The sequence below is a fragment of the Pan troglodytes genome, chromosome 5 (genome assembly GCF_028858775.2).
Source record: "Pan troglodytes isolate AG18354 chromosome 5, NHGRI_mPanTro3-v2.0_pri, whole genome shotgun sequence".
Classification (NCBI taxonomy): Eukaryota; Metazoa; Chordata; class Mammalia; order Primates; family Hominidae; genus Pan; species Pan troglodytes.
This window is the reverse complement of record NC_072403.2, coordinates 120414335-120431356: the sequence shown is the minus strand read 5'-3', so window position 1 is coordinate 120431356 and position 17022 is coordinate 120414335. Positions and strand designations below refer to the sequence as shown.

General features: G+C 42.2%; 1 protein-coding gene across 7 annotated transcripts in view; it reads right to left on the bottom strand.

Annotated features, from left to right (window-relative positions):
* The window catches only part of AFG1L (AFG1 like ATPase), a 239095-nt gene that overhangs the window by 13300 nt on the left and 208773 nt on the right, over positions 1 to 17022 (bottom strand). For 5 of the 7 annotated variants that reach the window (XR_010158135.1, XR_010158136.1, XM_009451788.5 and 2 more), the window contains exon 11: positions 4650 to 4790. The exons of the other annotated variants lie outside the window; for them this stretch is intronic. Coding sequence is in view for 3 of the 5 variants with exons in the window: in XM_009451788.5 (XP_009450063.1) it covers positions 4650 to 4790 (141 nt within the window). In the remaining 2 variants the exon portion in view is untranslated. The remainder of the gene's footprint in view (positions 1 to 4649; positions 4791 to 17022) is intronic. 7 annotated transcript variants of the gene reach the window in all.

The following is a 17022-nucleotide window of genomic DNA, read 5'->3' as shown; positions in this document are numbered from 1 at the left end:
AGAAGAGTTAGCTCTTCTTGTTGAATTGATCCCTTTACCATTATGTAATGGCCTTCTTTGTCTCTTTTGATCTTTGTTGGTTTAAAGTCTGTTTTATGAGAGACTAGGATTGCAACCCCTGCCTTTTTTTGTTTTCCATTTGCTTGGTAGATCTTCCTCCATCCCTTTATTTTGAGTCCATGTGTGTCTCTGCATGTGAGATGGGTTTCCTGAATACAGCACACTGACGGGTCTTGAATCTTTATCCAATTTGCCAGTCTGTGTCTTTTAATTGGAGCATTTAGCCCATTTACATTTAAGGTTAATATTGTTATGTGTGAATTTGATCCTGTCATTATGATGTTAGCTGGTTATTTTGCTCGTTAGTGGATGCAGTTTCTTCCTAGCCTTGATGGTCTTTACAATTTGACATGTTTTTGCAGTGGCTGGTACCGGTTGTTCCTTTCCATGTTTAGTGCTTCCTTCAGGAGCTGTTGTAGGGCAGGCCTGGTGGTGACAAAATCTCTCAGCATTTGCTTGTCTGTAAAGGATTTTATTTCTCCTTCACTTATGAAGCTTAGTTTGGCTGGATATGAAATTCTGGGTTGAAAATTCTTTTCTTTAAGAATGTTGAATATTGGCCCCCACTCTCTTCTGGCTTGTAGTTTCTGCCAAGAGATCCACTGTTAGTCTGATGGGCTTCCCTTTGTGGATAACCCGATCTTTGTTCCGTTGCTAGTGAGGAGCTGCGTTCCTTTGGAGGAGGAGAGGCGCTCTGATTTTTAGAATTTTCAGTTTTTCTGCTCTGTTTTTTCCCCGTCTTTGTGGTTTTATCTGCCTTTGGTCTTTGATGATGGTGACGTACAGATGGGGTTTTGGTGTGGATGTCCTTTCTGTTTGTTAGTTTTCTTTCTAACAGTCAGGACTCTCAGCTGCAGGTCTGTTGGAGTTTGCTGGAGGTCCACTCCAGACCCTGTTTGCCTGGGTATCAGCAGTGGAGGCTGCAGAACAGCAGATACTGGTGAACAGCAAATTTTGCTGCCTGATCGTTCCTCTGGAAGTTTTGTCTCAGAGGAGTACCCGGCCATATGAGGTGTCAGTCTGCCCCTACTGGGGCGTGCCTCCCAGTTAGGCTACTTGGGGGTCAGGGACCCACTTGAGGAGACAGTCTGTCCATTCTCAGATCTCAAGCTGTGTGCTGGGAGAACCTCTACTCTCTTCAAAGCTGTTAGACAGGAACATTTAGGTCTGCAGAGGTTTCTGCTGCCTTTTGTTTGGCTATGCCCTGCCCCCAGAGGTGGAGTCTACTGAGACAGGCAAGCCTCCTTGAGCTGCAGTGGGCTCCACCCAGTTGGAGCTTCCCAGCCGCTTTGTTTACCTACTCAAGCCTTGGCAGTGGTAGGCGCCCCTCCACCATCCTCGCTGCCGCCTTGCAGTTTGATCTCAGACTGCTGTGCTAGCAATGAGCGAGGCTCTGTGGGTGTAGAACCCTCCAAGCCATGCGTGGGATATAATCTGGTGTGCCGTTTGCTAAGACCGTTGGAAAAGCACAGTATTAGGGTGGGAGTGATCCGGTTTTCCAGGTGCCATCTGTCACCCCTTTCCTTGGCTAGGAAAGGGAATTCCCTGATGCCTTGTGCTTCCCGGGTGAGGCGATGCCTCGCCCTGCTTCGGCTCACGCTCGGTGCGCTGCACCCACTGTCCTGCACCCACTGTCTGACAATCCCCAGTGAGATGAGCCCAGTACCTCAGTTAGAAATGCAGAAATCATTCATCTTCTGCGTCGCTCATGCTGGGAGCTGTAGACTGGAGCTGTCCCTATTTGGCCATCTTGGCTCCACCATACAAAACATATTCTTCTTGATGTTTTAAAAGTCCTGAATTTGTCTTCAGGATTCATAGCTATCTTTTAAAATCATTATTTAAATAATAATACACCAGTACTTAAAAATCGTGTGTTGACATTTGACACTAGATTTTCCATATCCAAATGGCCTTCTACCTCCTCTTATAAGTTATTTTAATCAAAGACAATTTTTCATTATTTACATGGGTATATCCTTCTTTCACAAATCTCCATGAATACATTCTAGAATAATGTCTGTTTAATGCTACCAATTTTTGAAATAAAATGGTTTTGACTACACTTTAATAAAAAGTATAATCTCTAAATGTGTGATTTAGTTAAAGGGAATGTTAGGAGGGTAGTTTGAATATTCTATCATGTTGCCAGAAAAATTCTTTTTTCCTTCGATTAAGAAGTGAAAAGGTGGGGGTGAGGTAGGGTTAGGGGGTGGGACTGAGGGATGGGGACCATAAGCTTTTTGTAAGGCATTCCTAGCTGAAATATCAAAATAACGAGTCTCTCCATCCTCCACTATGAGCCATCCTATTCATGCCCCTCTGTTGTCTTCTTCTTGAAGCCTAGTCCTGTAAAAACAGCAGCCTCCAGGCCCCTGCCCTTCATTCCACCCCTGCCCTCCCCACCATTACTGTAGAGTCGAGTCTGTGGAAGGCCACCACTCACAGCTGATGGGCCTCCATCCCCCAGCTCTGTGTCCTCAGCCTTCTGCCTCTCCAGATTCCCCATCACATGTGTGTGGGCTCCGCGGGGATGCACAGCGGCTTTTGATAGCACTCCCTTACGTGGGCTTCCCTCAGCTTCTGCATCAGAGCCACACTTGCTGCCTTTCACACTCGGCCCATCCCAGAGAGGTTGCTGCAAACTCCCCATGCTGGTTACCCATTTTCATTCTGTGCATAGAGTTTAGCCCTCACTCTTCTCAGCGTTTATAAGAAGCACCTGAGAAACATGAGAACATGCAGTTCCTGGCCCCATGCCTGGTACTCATTTGCTGGGGTGGGAATGGGTGAGCTCTGGAATCTGGATTTTTAAGTAGGCCACATGGTTCTGCCACAGGTGGCCCTCAGAGGATTTCCCACCCCATAGATCAGTGCACTCTCCCCTGCTAGACTCTCACAGCACCATATGCCTCCTTCTCTGTCTAACAGGTCATCCCACAGTGGTGATTTTACATTGAGTTCTGTGGACATCTGATTCACGTTTCTCTGATATCAGGCTATCTAAGCTCTTTGAAGGCAAGCACCATCTATTTTCACTTGCCACTGAATTTCTAGTGCTTGGCATGATGAAGTTTACAGAATGAATGAGCAAATGAAACATTAAATTGTCACCTCTCCCTCCCAGCAGATTCTGTTGCTTATCTTCTTCCCACGAAGCCCCTTCAATTTAGAATCACTGCTCTATCTAATTCTGTGCAAAGAATAGGGAGAAAAAAGTATATCTAATGGTAAAATAATATTTAAATTAACTCTAACTTCAAATTGTACTTTTGCTATGAATCTATATTTACAGATATATTCTACTAATAGCTCACCTTTACTGAGAGCGTACCATAGGCCAGACAACATTCTTTGTGCTTTACATGCTTGTTTAATACTCACAACAACTTTATAAGTACCATTATTATCTGCTTTTTCTAGAAAAGGCAGTTGAAGCTCAGAGAGATTAAGGTGGCCTTTAGGATAGACAGCCTGACCCCAGGGCCCACTCTTGAACCAGTAGGCCATGCTGCCTTTGATGAATGGGCAGTGACTTGGCAATTCACACTAAAACATGTGGATTAAAAACAAACAAACAACAAGATGGTATAATGCTAGCTACTGGGGTTTCTGGGTCACAGGGAGAGAGAGAGCTTCAATATTCAGAAGGGTCCTCTAGTCATTCACTCATTTGTTTTCTTCTCCTTCTCCTTCTCCTCCTTCTCCTTCTCTTCCTTCTTCCTTCTTCCTTCCTCCTACCTCCCTCCTCCTCCTCCTCCTTCTACTTCTTCTTCCTTCTTCCTTCCTCCTACCTCCCTCCTCCTCCTCCTCCTTCTACTTCTTCTTCTTCTTCTTTTTTTTTTTTTTTTTGAGAGATAGGGCCTCACTCTGTCACCCAGGCTGGAAGGCTGCAGTGCAGTGGCGTGGTCATGACTCACTACTGTAACCTTGAACTCCTGGGCTTAAGCAATCCTCCCACCTTAGCCTCCCAAGTAGGCAGGATGACAGGCCCTCATCACCACACCCAGCTAATTTTCTTATTTTTTGTAGAGCTAGGATTTTGCTATGTTGTCCAGGCTGGTCTTGAATGCCTGGCTTCAAGCGATCCTCCCTTGGCCTCCCAAAGTGCTGGGATGATAGGCATGAGCCATCACACCTGGCTTGCTCATGCATTATTCTATCAGTGCAATCATTTATTCATGCAACAAATACTTACTGAGCATTCAGTTTATGCAAGACATTGTGTTTTAGAACGTGATAGATGAAGCGCATAAGCTGTCTGGTAGAATGATGCAATCATTCATATAGCAGAGTGTCTTGTGATGGGAGCTTTACTATAGTGCTACTGCTGCTTCTACTGATAGTGCTTATACAGCATTCAGCTTGTGCCAAATGTTTTAAATGCTTTACATGCATTTGCCTTTTTAGTCCTCGCAACAACCCTCAGAAGTAAATAATATTATCATCCCCAATTCACACATGAGGGAATGGAGGCACAAAGAGGTGCGGTAAGTGATAGAAGTATGTTAAGTCAGGATTTCCAGCCCAGGCAATCTGGCTTCACAATACAAAGTGTTTAGTTTTAAGAAAATTTACTACATCCTTACCTTGAGATCATAAAAGTTATCGATGAGAGTTATGAATCTTCGACCTTGAGTCCTGTTTGCCAGAGTAAATTGCGGAATGTTTCGTAAAAATATTGTATCAAAATTCTTTGATAGTTCCAAATAGTCACTGGCTCCAAGTGGCTATGATAAAATGAAATAAAAGAAAATTTAAAAATAAACCAATTCTGGTTGCCTTTGGAGTGGTTTAGTGTAAAAACACCTCTTTCTTGTCATGGTGTGATCTAGGTGGTAGCTGTGGGTAACTTGACCAAGTTACCCACAGGCAGTTGCCCTAGGCACTTCAGTGCACTTCTGATAATGATTTTCCTTGGGCATGTAGTTATTCTGATAGAAATCACATCCATGCATAACAAGTGAGCTTAATTATACATAACTACATACCTAATATGAGGTTTTACATTTTTTTACATATACTTTCCGGCTTACAAAAGATGAGACACTAAATCCTAACTGAGCTCCAAAAAAGTAGTGTACCCTCAGAGCATGAGAGTCCTAATGTATGAGTTTTCCTTTTTACAAAAAGACACTGTATTTTGCCCTCCCCTCTCTCCCTTTCGGGGATTGTTTTCACTATTTGGTGAAACCAAGGGCAGTGTTTTCAGAGTAGGCTAAGGACACAGATAACATACACTGTGTTGCCTTAATAGTGATGTGAAAAAGGGGCAAGAGAGAAGACAAGAGTGCGGTGGGGAGTTAAAGAATATCTCTAGCCACAGCCTTAGTTGGTAGTCTTTAGGTCTCTGTCCATATTTTTATTTCTATGACATCACTTTAAACATGTCCTAATAAACCCTTCCCGTGACTCAACTGCAAACTGCCACTATTGGTCAATGGAGCTATTTGATAACGGCATGCTGAAGATTATGCCACCATTTTGAAATAAAGATTGTGCTTCAGTATGAAAATCATCAGAAATTATGTTTAGTTTAATTTAAGGTACAATTATTCAAGTGCAACACTGCTAACCTCTGTAGGAAATACTGAAGGGCTTAAATAAGCAGGAGCAGATGAGAGCTCCAGAATAACTGGAGGCAGTACACTGCCTCCTGATACGAGGAGAGTATGGGACTCAAGGTCCACAATATTATTCACAAAAGTGCCACCTACAGATGTAAAGTGCTTGTTTCTGAAACATGAATTTAACTCCTGAACATTAGGAACACAATCTGCAAACACATTCTTTGGGGTTAGGAACACTCCCAGGAAATGTTACCTCTGCTCATTTTAAGCTGCCTGTGGATGACTGTACTCTGTGAGCAGCAAACCATGAGCAAATGTTGGGAGAGTGTTTCTGGCCCTGCTGGAGTCGGGAGAAGGCAGAGACTGAGTGGCCCAGGAGCTGCTCTGAAGTCCCTCTGGAAGCTCCTGGGTCACCCTGACCGACCTCTAGGACACAGGTGGCTGAGCCTCCTCAGTTTCTGGCAGAATCCATCAATATTCCTCCCTGTCCAGAAATGTCTATCTCATTTGGGAAGTCCTTTGCATGAAACTTCTTTCAGAAATGTTGATATGGCGATATTCCTGGGAGAATTAGGAAACCGTGAGGAGGAGGAGAGTCATTCTCACCTTTGTCCATTCACTTAAGCCTACCACTCTCCTACCAACCAGCTGAAATCAGTTATGCTCAGGAAAGAAGAATTTGCATGGAGGTGTGGGGAGGTACAAGTAAATCCAGAGAGTTAGGTTCTGGAGAAGTGGTTCCCTAAATAGAGAGCAGTTCTAAGAAGGATGCAGCAATTATGGGACCTAGGCAATGGGCACAAAACCAGAGACAAAGAGCACCAAGAATGACCCGAGTCCTTTGGAAATGTGCTGACAGTGCCCCTTCCTCCCATCTCTTCTCACCAACCAGATAACAAATGGCAGCCAGGAGGAGGCAAGCTCCGCCCTTCCCATTTTCCTTCCCTGGCTGGAAAGCCTCTACCTCCAGACCTCGTGCCTGGCCTTAGCTGAGACAAGTCACTCACCTCAGCCATGGAGGTTTCCAGCATGCTGTGGGTTTTTCTGGGAGTGGGGTGGGGTTGGTTTAAACCTACTTCTGTTCCAAGAGAATCCTGCTGTTGAGCCCAGTACAGACCAGGAGCACGTGTTAATAGAGAAGGTGGGAGTGAGGGTTCTGGAAGGCCTGGATCTGACTCCTCAGTTGCTACTTATCAACTGGGTGCCACTGGCAAATTACATCATCTTCCTGTTCCTTAGTTTTCCCATTTGTAAAATGGGGATTTGATTCCTATCTGACAGAATCGTGAGAATTAAACAAAATAATATATGCAAAGCGTTTAGCACAGTGCCTGGGGCATACATTAGTATTCAAACCATCTTGGCTACTTTTATTTTTATTATTTTGAGCTCAAATGATTGGGATCAGTACAAATGAATTGAGTATGTCATTCTCAAGAGGAATCCAAGACCCTAAATCAGCCTTTGTGCACTTGTCTGTCTTGGGAGTCACAGCAGGCACCAGATGAGACGGTGGAATCACCAAATAGTGAAAACAATCCCCGAAAGGGAGAGGGGAGGGCAAAATACATGTCTTGTTGTAAAAAGGAAAATTCATACATTAAGACTCTCATGCTCTGAGGGTACACTACTTTTTTTGAGATCAGTTAGGATTTAGTGTCTCATCTTTTGTAAACCAGAAAGTATACATAAAAAAATGTAAAACCTCATATTATGTATGTAGTTATGTATAATTAAGCTCACTCGTTATGCATGGATGTGATTTCTATCAGAATAACTACATGCCCAAGGAAAATCATTATCAGAAGTGCACTGAAGTGCCTAGGGCAACTGAAAAATCAGAATTTTGCCCATTCAGCTATTTTACAAATTACATACCTTTGTCAGTAGGTTCTGCATTTGCCATTACATTAGCAACTATTCCTTCCCCTCATATCCCTAAAACAATTACATGCTCATTCACATAAAGAAAACAAAGCTCAGTAGAGTTATCTTTCTCCTTTCAAGACAACAGTCATTGGGGGAACGCGGAATTGTTGTTTAATACATTCAGTCTAGGATGAGGAAAAAGTTCTAGAGGTAGACAGTGTTGATCACTGCACAACAATATGAATGTACTTAATGTCACTGAACTGTACACTTAAAATTAGTTAAAATGGTCAATTTTATGTTATATGGTATTTTACTACAATTAAAAAAAAGTCATTCAAACAAGGAGAGGTTATTCATTGCCAAAGAGATCTCTCTCAATTTAGGCCACGAGAGATAGCAATATTACTTTTTTCTTTAAAAACATGAGAAAGAAGAATGAAATGTATTTATCAAAGAAGGAAGTTTTTTCCCCCCAAAAAATCAGATCCAATAAGAATAGGACTAATTTAAAATAATGACATTTTGGTTTTCAATAAATTCATGGGTAAGCATATTTCTAAAAAGAAAAGTTCAAAAAAGTCAAAAATTAAAAAGAGAATAATAAATAGGAAAGATAAACAAGAAAAACAATTCAGTTGGCTCCCCATATCTGTGGGTTCCACATCTGCAGATCCAACCAACTGCCAATCAAAATATTTGGAAAAAAATGTAACATAAAAACCAATACAAATTAAAAAGCAATACATTATAACAACCATTTACATAGCATTTACATTGTACTAGGTATTATAAATAATCTGGAGATAATTAAAGAATATGGAAGGAAGCCAGGCCCAGTGGCTCACGCCTGTAATCCCAGCACTTTGGGAACCTGAGGTGGGTGGATCACTCGAGCTCAGGAGTTGGAGATTATAACAACTATTTACATAGCATTTACATTGCACTAGGTATTATAAATAATCTGGAGATAATTAAAGAATACGGGAGGAAGCCAGGCCCAGTGGCTCACACCTGTAATCCCAGCACTTTGAGAAGCTGAGGTGGGTGGATCACTTGAGCTCAGGAGTTGGAGACCAGCTTGGGCAACATAGTGAAACCCCATCTCTACAAAAGATACACAAAGTTAGCCAGGTGTGGTGGTATGTGCCTGTAGTTGCAGCTACTCAGGAGGCTGAGGTAGGAGGATCGTTTGAGCCTGGGAGTCTGAGTTTGCAGTGAGCTGAGATCACCACCATTGCACTCGAGCCTGGTCGACAGAGACCTTGTCTCAAAAACAAACAAACAAAAAATATGGGAGGATGTGCATGGGTTATATGCAAATACTACTCCACTTTATATCAGGGACTTCAGGATCTGCAGATTTGGTGTCTGTGGAAGGTCCTGGAACCAATTACCCATGGATACAGAGGGGTGACTGTACTTTAAAGTAAACCAGTCAAAACCCGTGACCACAGTCCAGGTCAATATGCTCCCATTTATAGCATGTCTTAATTTTCGCAATTTTTCCCCATGTAAGCATGATGACTAGTGTGTTGTCCGTATTTTTCTCCATAAATGTCAGACAATATCAAGTACATCTACATATGTATATTGCCTCTGCTCCATTCCCTTTCTCTTCTCCTTCTGATACTTTAAATGCACCTAGGTTAAACGTCATACTCTCCTTTTATCCTTTATTTTGTATATTTCTTTATTACTTCTCCATGATTCATTTTGGATAGTTTTTCTGATCCACTGTGCTTCTCCTTAGCTGTGTTTAATCTGCTCTTAAGCTCATCCCTTGAGCCCTTAATTTTGGTTACTGCACTTTGTAGCTCTAGAATTTCCACTGATTCTTTTTCAAGGTTGAGATGTCTCTTTTTATTATCTCTAGATCCCTTCTGAAGCGTAGTTCCAAGCCCACTTTTTTTTTTAAAAAGTTCTTTGAATATGTAAGTCTAACTGTTTAAAGTATAGATTCATACTTCCAATATCTGGAGTTCCTAATTTTATTGTCTGTTGTTTTTGTTTGTTCTCATTCACAATGTCTTGTCTCCTCATATGCCTGGTTATCTTTGTACATCCTGGATTTTACCTTTGAAAAAAAATACATATAGAAAAAAATCTGGCTGGGCGCAGTGGTTCACGCCTGTAATCCCAGAACTTTGGGAGGCCGAGGCGAGTGGATCACGAGGTCAGGAGTTCAAGACCAGCCTGGCCAAGATGGTGAAACCCCATCTCTACTAAAAATACAAAAATTAGCCGGGTGCGGCGGCAGGCGCCTGCAATCCCAGCTACTTGGGAGGCTGAGGCAGGAGAATCGCTTGAACCTGGGCGCGGAGGTTGCAGGGAGCTGAGATCGTGCCATTGTACTCCAGCCTGGGTGACAGCGTGAGACTCCATCTCAAAAAAAAAAAAAGAAAAAAGAAAAAAAAAAATCCAAGCTCAGGGCTTGAGGTTTTCTAAGTATTCAGCTGAAAATCTGGCTAAAGTCCATGAGAGGGCTGGCTTATTTCTGCTTTACACTAATTCCTAAGTGCAGTCCTTCAGGACTTCAGGATGAAATCCACTCAGGACCTTATCCAAAGTGGGGGATACAGGCAGTTAAATAGGTTCCCATCCTTGGATGGCTCTAGTCTCTGACTTTTGTCCCACTAACCCAATAAGGCTGCCAAAAGTAAGCTCAGCTCACCTCATTTTGAAAACAAGATTGCTTAGTGCATACCAATATCCATGTTTTTCTCTTCTTTCTGGGCACACAGATAGACTACAGGCACACTTCATTTTATTGTGCTTCATTTTACTGCATTCTGAAGATACTTTTGTTTTGTTTACAAATTGAAGATTTGTGGCAACTCTGCATCAAGCAAGTCTGTTGGTGACATTTTTCCAACAGCATGTGCTCACTTCATGTCTCTGTGTCACATTTTGTTAACTGCCACAATATGTCACACTTTTTCATTACTATTACATCTGGTATGGTGATCTGGGATCAGTGATCTTCCATGTTACTGTTGTAATTGCTTTGGGGTGCCACGAACCACATCCTTATAAGATGGTGGACTTGATACATTTTGTGTGTTCTGACTGCTCCACCACTGGCTGTTCCCCCATCTTTCTCCCTCTCCTCAGGCCTCCCTATTCCCTGAGATACAACAACATTAAAATTAGGTCAATTAATAACATTACAGTGGCCCCTGTGTTCAAGTGAAAGGAAGAGTTGTACATCTCTCATATAAAAGCTAAAGCTAGAAATGATTATGCTTAGTGGGGAAGGCATGTCAAAAGTCAAGACAGGCCAAAAGCTAGGCCTCTTGAGCCAAACAGTTAGCCAAGTTGTGAATGAAAAGGAAAATGTCTTGAAGGAAATAAAAAGTGCTACTCCAGTGAACACACAAACTATAAGAAAGTAAAAAAGCATTATTGTTGATTTGGAGAAAGTCTGAGTGGTCTAGATAGAAGATCAGACCAGCCACAATGCTTCCCTAAGACAAAGCCTAACACAGAGCAAGGCCCTAACTCTCTTCAATTACATGAAGATTGAAAGAGGTGAGGAAGCTGCAGAAGAAAAATCGGAAACCAGCAGAGGTTGGTTCATGAGGTTTAAGGAAAGAAGCCATCTCCATAATGAAAGTTCAAGGTGAAACAGCAAGTGCTGATGTAGAAGCTGCAGCAAGATCTAGTTAAGATTATTTATGAAGGTGGCTACACTAAACAACAGATTTTCAATGCAGATGAATCGAAAGAAGATGCCCTCTGTGACTTTCATAGCTAGAGGGAAGTCAATGACTGGCTTCAAAGCTTCAAAAGGATAGACTGACTCTCTTGCTAGGGGCTAATGCAGCTGGTGACTTTAAGTTGAAGCCAATGCTCATTTACCATTCTGAAAATCCTAGAGCCCTTAAGAATGATGCTAAATCTACTCTGCCTGTGCCCTAAAAATGGAACAACAAAGCCTGGATGACAGCACATCTTTTTATAGCATGGTTTACTATGTATTTTAAGCCCCCTTTAAGAGCTACTGCTCAGAAAAAAAGACTTCTTTCAAAAGATTACTGCTCATTGACAATGCACTCGGTCACCCAAGAGCTCTGGTGGAACTGTACAAAGAGATGAATGTTGTTTTCATGACTGTTAACACAACATCCATTCTGCAGCCCATGGATCAAGAAGTAATTTTGACTTTCAAGTCTAATTATTTAAGAAATACATTTTGGAAGGCCATAGCTGCCACATATAGCGATTCCTTTGATGGATCTGGGCTAAGTTAATTGAAAACTTTCCGGAAAGGATTTATCATTCTAGATACCATGAAGAACATTAGTGCTTCATGGGGAGAAGGTCGAAATATCAACATTAACAGGAGTTTAGAAGAAGAGGATTCCAACCCACATGGATGACTTGGAGAGGTTCAAGAGGAAGTAACTGCAGATGTGGTAGAGAGATATGGCAAGAGAACTAGAATTAGAAGTGGAGCCTGAAGATATGGCTGAATTGCTGCAATCTCATGATCAAACTTGAACTGATAAGGAGTTGCTTCTTATGGATGAGAAAGAAAGTGGTTTCTTGAGATGGAATCTACTCCTGGTGAAGATGGTGTGAACACTGTTGAAATGACAACAAAGGATTTAGACTAATACATAAACTTAGTTGTTAAAGCAGTGGCAGGGGTTGAGAGGACTGACTCCAATTTCAAAAGAAGTTCTGCTGTGAGTAAATGCTATCAAACAGCATCACTTGCTAGAAAGAAATCTTTTGTGAAAGCAAGAGTCCATTGTACAGCAAAGTTCATTGTCTTATTTTAAGAAATTGTCAGTCATCCTAACCTTCAGCAATCACCACCGTGATCAGTCAACAGTCATCAACATTGAGGCAAGAGGTTGGGTATGGTGGTTCATGCCTATAATCCCAGCACTTTGGGAGGCCGAGGTGGGCGGATCACTTGAGGTCAGGAGTTCAAGACCAGCCTGGCCAACATGGGGAAACCCTGTCTCTACTAAAAATACAAAACCAGGCCAGGCACGGTGGCTCATGCCTGTAATCCCAGCACTTTGGGAGGCCGAAGCGAGCGGATCACCTGAGGCAGGGAGTTTGAGACCAGCCTGACCAACATGGAGAAACACCATCTCTACTAAAAATACAAAATTAGCCAGGCATGCTGGCACATGTCTGTAATCCCAGCTACTCAGGAGGCTGAGGCAGCAGAATCACTTAAACCCAGGAGGCAGAGGTTACGGTGAGCCGAGATCACGCCATTGCACTCCAGCCTCGGCAACAAGAGCAAAACTCCAACTCAAAAAACAAACAAACAAACAAACAAACAAACAAAAAGCAAAACCAGGCATGGTGGCTGCACTTGTAATCTCAGCTACTCAGGAGGCTGAGCCAAGAGAATCGCTTGAACCTGGGAGGCAGAGGTTGCAGTGAGCCGAGATCACGCCACTGCACTCCAACCTGGGCAACAGAGTGAGACTCTGTCTGGGTAAAAAGAAACAAAACATTGAGGCAAGAAAAGCCTATAACAGTAAAAACACTACAACTCACTGAAGGCTCAAATAGTTGTTAGCATTTTTTAGTAATAAAGCATTTTTAAATTAAAGTATGTATTTTTTTGACATAATGCTATTGCACACTTAATAGACTACAGTATAAACGTAACTTTTATATGTACCAGGAAACAAAAAAATTCCTGTGACTCATCGGTTCCAGTGGTCTGGAACCAAGCCAGCAATATCTCCAAGGTATGTCTGTATTATTGCCCAGCCTCCCTTAGATTTAAGTGTGGCTGTGTGATCAAGTTCAGACCAGGGAGTGAGAGAGACAGTAATATGATCACTTCAAGGTCTAGCCCATAAAAACACTCTACACAGAATCTTCCTTCTTTTCCTCATCTGCAGGTGAATAGAGAGGAGTCTAGGGACTTAAAGGAGAGATGAAGTCTGAGTCCATGAAGGACTGCATGGAGCTACATTTCCTTGTCAGCCTGCATTGGACAGTAATATGATCAAGAAATACATGTTTGTTTATTAATCCTCTAATTTGGGGGTTATTTGTTGCAGCAGTTAGCCTATCCTACTACTAATTTCATCTAGCTTCCTTCATTGCCCTAACAAAAAATGTGGTGCAAATTACAGAGAGTCAACCATTACTGAAAATACAAAACTTCTTAATGTCTCCTTGTATGAATGAGGATTCTTGTTCACATAGATGGTAACTATCAAAAATTTCTCTTCGGCCAGGTGCGGTGGCTCACGCCTGTAATCCCAGCACTTTGGGAGGCCAAGGCAGGCGGATCATGGGGTCAGGAGTTCAAGACCAGCCTGGCCAACATGGTGAAACCCCATCTCTACTAAAAATACAAAATATTAGCCAGGCATGGTGGTGCGTGCCTGTAATTTCAGCTACTTGGGAGGCTGAGGTAGGAGAATTGCTTGAACCCAGGAGGCAGAGGTTGCGGTGAGCGGAGATCACACCGTTGCACTCCAGCCTGGGTGACAGAGCAAGACTCCGTCTCAAAAAAAAAAATTATCTTCAAAGTGGGCAAAAAACATGCACAGACACCTCTTAAAACAAGAAATACAAGTGGTCAACAAAGATAGGAAAAAATGCCCAACATCATTAATCATCAGAGAAATGCAAATTAAAACCACAATGAGCTATCATCTCACACAAGTCAGAATGACTATTACTAAAAAGCCAAGAAATAGCAGATGTGGGTGAGGAATGTGGAGAAAAGGGAATGCTTATACACTGTTGGTGGGAATGCAAATTAGTTCAACCCCCATGGAAACAGTATGGAGATTTCTCAAAGAACTAAAAATAGAACTACCATTCAACCCAGCAATCCCACTACTGGGTATCTACCCAAAGGGTAGTGCAAAAGACACCTGCACTCACGTTTATCAAAAAGACACCTGCATTCACGTTTATAATAGCACTATTCACAACAAAGGCATGGAAGCAATCTAAGTGTCCATCAATGGTGGACTGGATAAAGAAAATGTATGTGTGTGTGTGTGTAAATATATATGTATATATATCACTATTGGTCACATTGATCAAGATGCCACACATCAAAAATGATATCCTTTGTGTGATACACAGGCTTATATAAGATGATTTGGCAGCATCGATATGTAGTTTGGTGAAAACATTCATTATATTTCTGTATATTATATAATCATGAGAAGAAAAATAAACTTACAAATATATTTTGAAATATATCGGCTGGGCATGGTGGTTCATGCCTGTAGTCCCAGCACTTTGGGAGGCCGAGGCAGGCAGATCACCTGAGATCAGGTACACACACACACACACACACACACACACACACACACACACACGCACCATGGAATACTACACAGCCATAAAAAAGAATGAAATCATGTTCTTTGCAGCAACATGGATGCAGCTGGAGGCCATTATCCTAAGCAAATTAACAAAAAAACAGAAAACCAAATACTGCATGTTCTCACTTGTAAATGAGAGCTAAACAATGGGTACACATGGACATAAAGATGGAAAAAATAGACACTAGGGACCCCAAAAGCAGGGAGCAAGAAAAGGGGGCAAGGGTTAGAAAAATTACCTATTGGTCACTATGTTCACTATTCAGATGACAAGCACCCTAGCAGCCCAAATCCCAGCATTATACAATACACCCATGTAACAAACCTGTGCATGTACCCCCTGAATCTATTATTTTTTTAAAAAATTCCTCTTCAAATTTTCTTCAGGTTTTTTTTTGAGGGTGACGGGGACAGGATCTAGCTCTAGCTCTTTTGCCCAGACTGGAGTGCAGTGGCGTGATCTCAGCTCACTGCAGCCTTGACCTCCTCGGCTCAAGTGATCCTCCCACCTTAGCTCCTGAGTAGCTAGAACTACAGGTGTGCTGCACCTACCAATGGAGCCCAGCTTTTTTTTTTTTTTTTTTGGTAGAGATGAGGTCTTGCTATGCTGCCAAGGCTGGTCTCAAAATGCTGGGCTCAAGCAATCCCAAATACCTTGGCCTCCCAAAGAACTGGGATTACAGGCATGAGCAACCATGCCTGGCCTGGATTAAAATTTTAAAAGTCTTAATCAGGAATTTCATTCATCCCATTTCAAGTATCAAAACTGACTTTTAGAAAGTTATGTTTATGGGCTGGGCATGGTGGCTTATACCTGTAATCCCAGCACTTTGGGAGGCTGAGGTTGGTGGATTGCTTGAGCTCAGGAGTTTGAGACCAGCCTGGGTAACATGGCAAAACCTCATCTCTACAAATAATACAAAACTTAGCCACATGTAGTGGCACGTGCCTGTAGTCCCAGCTACTTGGGAGGCTGAGGTGAGAGGATGGCTTGAACCCAGGAGGCAGAGGTTGCAGTGAACCAAGATGGCGCCACTGTACTCCAGCCTGGGCGACAGAGCAAGAACCTGTCTCAAAAAAAAAAAAAAAAGTTACATTTATGGAGGGAAGTTTCTCATTACAAATTTGAAAACATTTTATTTGATAGTTTTATTCAAATTCAATATTTCATGTATATATATATTTTTGAAATAGAGTCTCACTCTGTCACCCAGGCTAGAGTGCAGTGGCACAATCTTGGCTCACTGCAGTCTCTGCCTCCTGGGTTCAAGCGATTCTCCTGCCCCAGCTTTCCAAGTAACTGGGATTACAGGTGCATGCCACACGCCTGTCTAATTTTTGTATTTTTAGTAGAGACAGGGTTTCACCATGTTGGTCAGGCTGGTCTTGAACTCCTGATCTCAGGTGATCTGCCTGCCTCAGCCTCCCAAAGTGCTGGGACTACAGGCATGAACCACCGTGCCTGGCCGATATATTTCAAAATATATTTGTAAGTTTATTTTTCTTCTCACGATTATATAATATACAGAAATATAATGAATGTTTTCACCAAACTACATATCGATGCTGCCAAATCATCTTACATAACCCTGTGTATCACATAAAGGATATCATTTTTGATGTGTGAGATCTTGATCACTGTGACCAATACTGATTTAAATACAATGTTGCCACTCACCCTTTTGTTCCCAAGCATTCATTATTTAAAAATGTTTGGGTTATTTAAAGATGTTTACTTGGATTAACTAAAAAATTCTCTAGAACTAAATTATGATAATTTAAAACCCATTGGAGAATTGAAGAAGGCCTATGTGGGGTGGGGGGTCATCTGATTATAGTAATGGCTGCAATTGTTCTTGCCTCCTTGTCCATATCCTTTGGATTGCAACTTTCCAGCTCTTGCATTGTGACGTGGAGTCTATTCTTTACCATGGCTCAACTTTACCACGGCCAACAGAATGAAGCAAAAGTCACAGTTTTCAAGTTCTGAATTTAGGTCTCAAGAGGCTTTGCATGCTTCTGTTCACTCTTTTGCAATACCTCGGCTAGCCTGCTGGAGGAGGAGAGAACACAAGGAGGACAAAAGCCAAGAGAGCATCCTAGGCTGCATACAGCCAGCTGGCCCCACACAGATGAGAAGAGCCTAGCCCAGTGCAGCAAATTGACTGCAGATGCACATATGAACCCAACAG